A 10,593-nucleotide genomic window follows, 5' to 3' on the forward strand; every position below is an offset into this window, starting at 1 on the left:
AGCTAACCTGTCCTGCAGCAATAGAGAGACATTCCATAACTATGACATTTGGCAGATACGGGCCAAGCAAATACCTAGACAGACTACTCCATTCTCAACCCTAAGCTTTTTAAACAAAACCAACTTTAAAAAAAAAAAAAAAATTAAAAAAACCAAACCAAACCCTGTGAGGTAAACTTGGGAAAGGATGTTCATTTGAGTGATTTATTAATATCACAGTACTCATTTCTCCTAATACAAATTGATTTTAAAGAACAAACATTTTAAACAAGTAGTGGTGACCATTGATATCCAATCAAGAATTATAAACCAGCAGCTCCTTTATGCAGCTTGAATTTGCTTTAGGATTCTATCAAATGATTAATTTACATAAAATAGTTAAGTTTTAGAGTATCCTTACCAATATACAACTAGGCCCTCCAAACAGAAGCCTATTTATTATTATTATTTTTTTAATTAAAAAAATAAATAAATCAGAAACTACTTTGATCTAATGCATAGGCTTCTAAATGGACTGACCCCACACTCTTCATCAGAAAAGAATGATCCCAACCATAAAAATAAGCCCAGCACTTTAGTAAAAATATTAGGAAACATGTCCAAAAGTACTGGAGACACACAGGAATTTAAGTCCAATTGACTGCCTATCTTTAACTGTACATCATTGCTGATTCAGCATGACTTTCTTAATACAGAGCAGTAAAGGTCAAGCTAAAGCCTGTTAGATTCAGTTACTGCATCTTCCTCCAAGTCAAAGGGGCTCAATTGGCACTTGAAATTAGTTGCAGATTGTTCAGATAGGCTTTTTCCTTTATTTGAATGGTATTGAAGAGAGCTGCTTCCGATACAAGCAAGGCCATTGACCCTTTTTGTGGTTTTATTGAAAAAACACTGGTTGACCAAAAACTGTACTGGGCAGTACCCTCCACGGATTTCAAATTAAACATCTGCATGTAAGAAATGGCAACACTAGAAAAAACAAATGCAGGGTGTCACCTCAGAGGATCCTTAAGTCTGGGTAAATTGGTATGTTCCATTTCTAACTTGTTCTAAAACAAAATAATTAACATAGGAAATGCTTTCAATCCAGGAAGCATTGATGTTTATCAGGATATTACTTGAATCATTAACAAAGACTTGCTTCTTTGCATGTGAAACACTGATTAGATTAAAGTAATCATGTCACAAGATAAAAGAATGCTCACAAGGCAACCAAAATACTTAAGTAGGAGATGCTTAGGAAAGTTTCACCTAATCGCAGATGAAGCATTTTTAAACGTGTGTTCAGACATGAAGCACAAAATTAACCACCCTTGTTATTTTAATATGTTCGTAACTAAGGAAAATGCATTTTGGATAAAATAGGAACACATGAATGCACATTATTTAAAGCATTATGCAGCATATTTTCAGCATGCATTTTGTATTATTTTGTGGTGCTTAATGAAAGAATCAGAACACTGAAAAATGGAAATGATTTACCTTTGATACTATCAAAGGATTTAGGTCCCAAAATCCACAAACAGCTTAAGATGGTAAGCCATGCACTGCACTGCACTGCACTGCACTTGTCTTTGCTTGGATTTTTTTATTTTATTTAAAAAAATCATTTGTGTAGGACCCATGCAAAAACAAAGTCTTAAGCTCCCTCTGCTGGTGCATAAGCAACAACCAAAGAGCTAAAATAAAAGCTACGCTCCTGTAGACGCACATCAATTGTTTAATACAAAAGAGAAATCAACAGCACATGATCTCCTTAGTCTTATGAGAAAGTTCTGAACATAATGCAGTGGATATGTTCTTACATTTTTGAGGGGAAAAGAAAAAAAAGCATACTTCAGCCAAATTACCTAAAACCTTTTTTCATTTAACATGGATGTGAAACTCAATAGGATGGATAAGTTTTCATTTCTTTTCAAGAGCGTAAATACAATTAAATATAAGTCTCAATCTACACATCTAAAAATATTATCCTATTAGTATTCTTCTTACTTCCCTTACTCCCCCAAAATTTATGAGATTGGTAAACTAGTTAACATATCTGGGTGGGAGTTTAAGCACCTAAAGATAAGTTTGCAATGGGTTTCTGGCATGCCCTACGAACACACCAGGGATATGTGTACACATATCCTAACTTGCAAACAGCAATCCAGAATATGCCCACTCCAGCAGCCACAACACCAAATAGATACCCAAATCCAATCAGCACCTTTATATTGCGCTGCAAAGATCCCTTTGCTAAGGTTTCTTATTGGCTAGCTCTACATGGCTCCCCAGGCTCTCTCAATCACCCTGCTGGAGGCCCTAGTGGCTAGTTTAGGCAGGGTAGGCACACAACCCTGTTTCTCTGAATCTTCCTGTTGGGACTTCCCATCTCACTAAGCAAGCCCTGTTTCGGCCCTTCATCCATTTCTGAAGAGAACCAGAAAGCAAAACGTCATGAGGCAAAATACCACAAGCTAAAATAGCAAAGTTAAATGTTTCAGAGGATTACTGCTGGCCTCCTGGCTGTCTTCAGAAGGGCCAGGCAGCCAGGAAACATTTTAAAGCAGCAGAAGACTAAAGGGATTTAATAATAAAATAACATTGCTCAGACACAGCAGGTTGGAGAGCTGGCTAATACCAGTGATTCAAACCCATCCTGGAAGGGCTAAGTGTCAGATTAAATAATGGATAAGAGTCACCCTGAAGTTATTGATTTAGCCCTTAGTCTCTCATCTTTCCTAAAACATTTTGTATTATGCACCTGTGGGCACCAAGATACATTCAAAGATACTTGTATTTATTACCAGTGCAGCTTTAAAGGGAAACAATGAGAAGTACACAGCAAAGTCTGATGGATCATTTTTATATGCACTGTAAACTTTTTTCTGCCCAAAGGTTTACAATAGCTTCAGGACATATTTGTTAGTAAAATAATTAGTCACAGGATAGGCCTAGAATCAGCAACCAGACAGCTACTGACAGTCTGCCTTCAACCCATTTCACAGTTAAGTGATCTTATTTAGCAAGAAATTAGTAAAAGGGGGTATACTACAAACACAACTCAGAAAACCCACACATCTTCCATTTCCTCATATGAACTTCATGGTGATAAAATCTGGAGGGGGGGGGAAAAAAAAAAAATATCAACAGCTTCAGAAACTTACACCTTCCATTCAGCTTGGCAGTGGATAGACTACAGGTTGCTGCATAAAAGCACTTATGTCTGGCCAGAAACCATTTTCTGAAGGGACTACTATGTACTCAATCCTTGCCTGTTTGGAGGCTGTCCATTAAAAACTTAACACTCTAATCAGTGCCAAGTATATGGAAGATGCAATTAAAAGAACTGAACTCATTTTACATATGGGGAAAACAAAACCCTGAACAGCCAAATAATGGTGTTTCATCACAACAGAGCTGGGAGATAGAAGTCTATATTCCAGTTGTCCGTCCACCCAATTCTTTTTACTTGCTATGCCATACAAAAAGATAGATGTTTACATGTTTAACAGAACTGCATACAATACTAGAAATGCAAGTGTTGCTCCTCATTCAGTCTGGCTTGAAGATATCTAAAAACAAGCTGTTTTAAAATTAAGTAGTAACAAGCAATATTAAAAATTAAATTGAAATTAAAAATATTTTTCCCCAATTGCAGTATTTAAAAAGGTGTTCACAATTGAGATTTGCAATACATTAATGCTTTATCAAAAACAAAATAAATCAGAAGTCATTAGATGGGTAAAACACTTGAAGTGTAGAAGGCAATTCATATGACTTTATGAAATAATCCATTCACTATACTTGGGTAACTAGGAATATGGACAAACACCAACTTCCAGTGGATTTAAAAGGAGGGGGATCTATAACAGCTATCAAGATTTGAATTGTTATGCGTGTACAAGCCTGTAGTTTCAAGTGTAACAAAATTGCTTCCACTTCAATCCTGCTTTATCCAAAGCCAAAGCTGAGGCGATTTAGCTCACTTATGGCTACAGGATGATGTACGGATAAGTTGAACAGTTGCTGCACATTCTGATGCAGCAGTTCCTTCTCCCTTTTTAACACTTGTACATATGTGTTTGTCTATATCCTAGAGGACTCTTAACATGAGTAAGAAAATAGCATGCGTCCAACTACCTCAAAGTCAGCAACCTCTTCCATCAGTGCAGATCCAAGGCTATTGGTTCCGACTTACAGCAGTTTATTGTATAACATGCTTTGAGATGTACAGTATTCACTGAAATATAATCATTGGGAGTAAAGAACATCACGGTGGAACACAATGTTAAACCTACCTGGAATGCTTTCGTTAATCAAACAAGTTCACTAACTGATTAGAGAGCCAGTATGTTTTTTTATTTATTAAATATTTACAGCAAAATCACGATTATGCCAGTCTTCCCCAAATACTCCTTCTGCATGAGATATACCATAGCTGTGAGAGAGCTGAAGCATGTTAGCTAAAAACTATCAAAAAATTAAGAAAAAAAAAATTCACTCTCTCTGCTGCAGTGAAGATGTGGCACTATAACAAGAGGCAATATTATAATTAGGAACCAAAGTGCAGAGATTTTTAATTTAAAAAGTAGAAGGGTTTTGATACATTACTGTTTATCAGAGGATGTCACAAGTAGCTTTGACTACACATTTCCATAAATATTTCCTCAAATAAAAACTGCATGGAAAGCTCAGAAGTGTGATGATGACAACGGTAGTACTCTATTTAAAGCAAATGTAAGTGCAAGTAAAGTATGGACAGCTTACCTTATCTCATCTAAACAAAAACATTACAAACTATATTATTAATGTATGTGCAGAATACAACCCTTGTTTTTGCAAAACATATGGAAGAGAGTTCAAGAACAACAGGCATTTATTCAATATAATATATAGTCACTTTGCTCACCGAGAGTAGGTCAGTATGCCCCTTTAATATCAAGGATTGGGACTGACCCATCCTGTTCAAATCAGATTAAATCAGGAACCTATCCTGTTCCCCCATTTCAGGTAGGGGAATGGGGACTGGATTCAATAGAAAGGCAGGCCAACAATTCAGTGCAGGTAGGCTGTTCCCATACAGAGTGCATCCGATGGGGAGAGGGCTCTAGGGCCTGTAAACTTGGGGAAGAGAGTTTATAGCCTAGAAGGCTTAGGTGGCAAATGCAGCAAACACAGAGAGGCCTTTGAGAGAGAGAAAGGGTCTTAAGAAAGGCTTGAGGTAGGAAGCAGCAAGGGGTGGAGGAAATGCTGGCTATGGTTACTTAATGTAAGGGCCTCAGTTAAAACCTATGTGTTGATGGGCCTTTATTTCTCTATTAGCCTCTGAAGGGGAACGAGACTGCTGAACGATATCCCAAAGCAAGAAAGACTGTTAAGAGTTCCACCTTGGAAGGAGCGAGCATGTGAATGTCTTAGCTTGAAGGCCATGTTGTAACCCAGACTACAGGAGGCTGGAGGAAGAGAGCAAGATGAAACCTGAATATTGTAACTTGTTCTCCAGAAGGTACTCCAGAAAAGTAAATGGCTACAATATCTAATGGGATCAAGAGATGTTTAAAATAAAAATATATTTTATTTCTCCTCAACTGGAGTGATGATGCCATACAAATTCAGATTCATCTGAAGACCACTTTTGGTAGCCAGTTTTTGAACTGAGATCATTAAGCTGTAGCACAATTACTGCATTTTTAGCACACCAAAAATGTACTCAAGTCTAACAATCTGTTTTAATAGGCATTTTAAGACACAGACAACATTATCCATCTGTGTTCCATGACTTTTGCAGTGTAAGGAAGTGAACTGCAACAATCACCTGAAGTGCACACAAGATTCTCCACCTGTATTTTTCAGAATTTAAAAAAATCCACCCCATAATTAAAATATTACATATCAATGGCCATCTGTTTGTTTCAACAAGAACAAGCCAAAATTAGCTGACTTAGAATTTCAACATTTTGGTGAAAAGAATTTGCAAAAATATACTCCCAACTTCAAAATGTACTGTACAGAGAACACATTAAGTAGCATGATACTTCTGAATTACTTAACGTATTTTAGAAAGGAGAGCAAGCCAGAAGTGAACTATCTTATAGTACAAATATTTAAACATCCAGGACAGACTCTATGAAATGTTTCTATTGTAGTGATGGGTTGTTACAGACAAAATGTACAGAGAACCGCAACTTTTGTTCTTTAACTTAAACTTGATCACGTAGGCGGGCCAGTCTCTGCGATAACTCATCCTGCAGAAACCAAGATAAAATTGAATTCACTATGTATTTGCTTTAAATAGATGCTTGCAAAGAACTGCATAAATTCACCCCATGAACTCTATAAGAACTGACATTCAACACAGAGTGAGATAAGGATTTGTATTCCTGGAAGTTTAGCTTAAACTAAAGTCCATTATAACTGAGCATCACTGTGCACCATCCACACTAGACCTAAGTTAATAGACCCATCACTTTTGTATCTGCAGAAGCTAACTCGCATTAACTAAGTAGGTCAAAGAACATCCATTGATCACTTGGAAAGGTGGAGGGGCATGGAACACAGAGTCTTACTCAACAGTCTGAGTTAAAAAAAAAAAAAAAAGTCTATCAGTTTTGCTTTTTAAGTGTTAAATCTCATGCCTGCAAGAACACTGCTTTGTCAGAATAAGTGTTAAGTGAAGAAATATCAAAATGAGGCAGTACTCTTGTATCACGCTGATACAGAAGATACCAAAAAGCAATATTTACCTGTTCTGCTGAAGCCACGCTTGTGCCAACAGAACCTGTCTGCCCCTGAGGAAGCTCCATGTTCAGATCAAGACTAGTTGAAAATAGAAAAGAAAATGATTACATATATTATTAAGTTACACAGGATGCAATTTAAAAGTGACAAATGGTTCATGATTTAGGTATCCTATACATTGGAGAACCACCATAGTAATCCCTCCTCTACCCCCCCACCCCCCCCGCCCAAAAAAAAAAAAATTATGCTTCAATATATTAGGCAATCTTCCTCAGGAAATTAGGACCATCATCAGGAGAACAATGTGTCGGTCATAATAAAGATTAGTAACCGATGCTTTCAGATAGTTGGGATTAGACCAGTGATAACAGGTATGAAAAGAAAATCTACAAAAAGTTTTAATACAGGACTTGTCAAAAGTAGTTGTCTCGCCCCAGTAGCAGAAGCAGTCTGCTTCTTTCTGAAAAGTACAGTCAAAACACAGGGTTTTTAATTTATTATTTGTTCATGGGGCAGTGTATTCACATCAGCAGAGTAACAGAGAAGCACTGTTAACTCATGCTTTATTAATGCAGCAAGTGTGTGTGCATGTCCTTGAACATACTTGATATGCAATCCAAGTGCATTTAATGCACCCAGCCAGCATGATCTAGTTCTGTACAGTGCCCTTTAAAATCAGTTTGATTTATATAGGTCTTACTGCAAACATTAGTTGTACTCAAAATTAAATGCCAAGATCAGATGCAATTGTCTTTAGTTGCAAATATTCACTCGTTAAGAATTTAACTCACCCCGCTTCATCTGCCATTTCCTGTAGAAGCATATCCACTTGGTTCTAGAATAGGAATCAAAACTGAATGAGTCTGCTGTTATTACTACTGTTAACCTTAATAAAACTGTTTTAGAGGGAAAGGTAGGCAAATTTTGAACATTTTTGTATTTCACCACCAGGAGGAGCTACACGAATTCAGAATACACAGCATTTCATGCTATACTATTCAAATTCTCTTGAACTTCAATTACTCAACTGCAGTATATCCAACATGATTAGGTCTAATCCTGCTTGCACACAAAACACTTAACTTGCACAACTATATGAGTATAACCAATAGTCAGTATTTAACTATTACTGTCATGGTTCTGAACACCTTCCCTCCCTTAGAAGAGAACAACCCTCAATTTTATTCAGTTATAACTACATCTTTCTTAGAAGATACAGTTTGCTTTTGAATTACATTATCAACAATCAAAATCTTCTACTGGTGACTGTCTAACCATAAATGGCCACATAACCTTTGTGTCTGACAGCAACTAATTGTTACCTTAACTTCAGAATGTAAGCAAAATACTAATTATTATTTCAATGTCCAGGTTTCTGTCGCTTTATGCTTTACATGCATTCCTGGAAAACGGTGCATAACTCGAATTCACATAAAGGGAACCGACTTTACAATGTAACAAATAGGGATATATGTTCCAAGACCTCGACCGTACCGACTCCCAGACTCATTTCTACTACTTTTACAAGACAATTTTTGTACTCACCAGCAGCACACAGTACACACAAGCACAGGGTGGTGGTGAATGTTTAGTTGGTGTGAAGAGAGGGTGGTGAAGGTTTAATTGATGGACCAGGGAGAAGGGTAGGAGATAAGCTAGTGGGATGCTTAGAAGCCATAATGGGGATGGCAACTACAGAAACACATCGCAGACAATGAGCAAGGAGCAGAGATCCACAAGAAGACTATATTTTGGTGCATGTCACTCCCACAATGCACTGCACAAAGCAGCTGACTGCAAGCTTCCACCACACCAATCGCATAAAAGTGAATTTACTTTGCATAGCAAATTTTCAAATGAAAAAGGTCATCAGCATAAGAGTGAATTCACACATACAGAACCCACATAAAGCGAGGGAAACCTGTATTTATGAGGTCTAATGGTGAAATGTATTCTAATGAAGAAGGCTTAGAAAACTAGTCAAAATTCTGTACAGGCCAAGGGAAGGCCTGCAATCATAGAACTAGAACTGAAGTATTGCAAGCATGTATCATGATAACAGGGATCTATTTTGTAGTTGTGTTGGTCTGAAACACAGACATACAAAACTCTAAAAAACCTCTTGGTTCAGAGGAGATACCTGGCATTAGACAGACTAAAAAATAGCCAAAAAAATTTTTATGCAAGCTTTTGGGCGCACACACCCTTCTTTAGGCAAAGGAGAAAGCAAAGATTGTAAAAATCCTCTTAGGGAGAAAATAAACTTCATTTTGCACAGGAGTGCAATCATATTGCAATATGGTATTTGTAATGTTCCAATTTTATTTGGGGGAAGTCGCAGCTTAAATATTTTGTTCACAAAGGAAACAAAAAGATACGAGATCAAAAAAAGGAAAATGTGCCAACTCCTCTTGGAGACTTAAAGGCAGCGAGTATGAATGTAAAAATGAAAGCACTTATGTACAATTTAGTTGCAGGCAATATTTACTGAGAAATCAGTTATTCTTACTTGTGGCGTTGTCAGTGTAGTAGTGTTGCTCATTGTATCTTCCATCTGTTGCGTCTGAACATCTAATGTTTCAAACTGGTGCTCAAATTTGTCCATTAAGGCAGATATCTGCAGATAAATAGTGCTGTCAGAGCAACAGTACAGACCAACCTGAGAATTTATTTCAATCCTGAATGGTTCAATTTGTTTACCTTTTCCAGGTTCATGCTCTTCAGTGTGGCATCCATAGATTTAACTACACCTGCCATGGACTTTGTTACCTAAAAAGGAAAGTCAAACATATTACAACATTCACAAAATGCAAGTAATTGATAGTTATGCTTGAATCCTTCCACTTAAGAACTTCTACAGCACCATAGTTGATGCATTTGCACTACTTTATCATTTTGGGGGGTTAATTCCTGCTTTTTAGAAGCTCTCTTTCTAACTTTAAATAAATGCTCTGGACTGAAATGATACAACTAAAAATTAAAATTATGCATGCAGCTGCTATTTTATGGGTGCACCAAAAACACCAGTTTACAAAGAAGCCCAACAAGTTTTAGAAAAGTAATTTTAATGCAACTTTTCAGGCCTTTGGATTATTAATCCTGTGTTCTTATAACAGCCTTTATTCATAAGCATAATGAGTACAAGCTTAAAATTCTTGAAAACTACTCCTGAAGTATAATCACATCTGGAGAATTTTACAGCGCACAGGAACATGGCACAATGGCAAGAACAAACAAATGGTATAACAGAAAATGCCTGGGGAACTTAGGTTTAACGGAATGTTTATCTTGGGCATTTCTAAAATGTTTTTCTATGATGTACACCAAAAGTAATGTTGCTCCTCTCCACTATTTCATCTTTATTGACAACATTTCTCTACTTTAAAAGACAGTCTAGTTTTGTAACACAGTGGAGGACAGCAATTTAGTGCTGAGAAGGACTCTTATTAATCAAGTTCCTCAATCTTCTGATTCTTCTGGCAGTCTTTCTTCCAAGTACAGACCAAAGTTAGTTCTAATAACAACATAAACTACAGTAATAAGTTTGCTGAAGTATTCTGAAGTCTTTTTAGTCACTTGGCAGGTCACCGTAAGCCAGGGCCATAAAAACCATATAATTTATTTACTTTTCTGTTAACTGTTTTTCCATTTGTTTTAAACAAACTAGAGACACCTTCTCAATACCTTTTGGCATCAGAAACCCCCAGGACATGCCCTTATGCATCTAAGTCTAGTCAACTGACCAATCAAATATTGGTAAAAAACTGTAAGAAATTGCCTACAGATCCAAATAATATACAGAAAAAGCACAAAATTTCCATTAAGAAATGTGTAAAAAATAAATTTAAAAATCATATTTATATTAAAACC

The 10,593-nt window shown here is 36.7% G+C and overlaps 1 protein-coding gene across 1 annotated transcript in view; it reads right to left on the reverse strand.

The window, feature by feature from the left end:
• Positions 1–461: 461 nt before the first annotated feature.
• CHMP1B (charged multivesicular body protein 1B) overlaps positions 462–10,593 on the reverse strand; it is a 22,136-nt gene continuing 12,004 nt past the window's right edge. The window contains exons 4-8 of the mRNA XM_019536274.1: positions 9,424–9,492; positions 9,233–9,340; positions 7,515–7,558; positions 6,729–6,801; positions 462–6,230 (exon numbers count right to left, since the gene is read on the reverse strand). Coding sequence (XP_019391819.1) covers positions 6,186–6,230; positions 6,729–6,801; positions 7,515–7,558; positions 9,233–9,340; positions 9,424–9,492 — 339 coding nt within the window. The 3' untranslated portion in view covers positions 462–6,185. The remainder of the gene's footprint in view (positions 6,231–6,728; positions 6,802–7,514; positions 7,559–9,232; positions 9,341–9,423; positions 9,493–10,593) is intronic.

Source organism: Crocodylus porosus, unplaced genomic scaffold, assembly GCF_001723895.1.
Source record: "Crocodylus porosus isolate Cpor-Errol unplaced genomic scaffold, CroPor_comp1, whole genome shotgun sequence".
In the NCBI taxonomy this organism is placed as follows: domain Eukaryota; kingdom Metazoa; phylum Chordata; order Crocodylia; family Crocodylidae; genus Crocodylus; species Crocodylus porosus.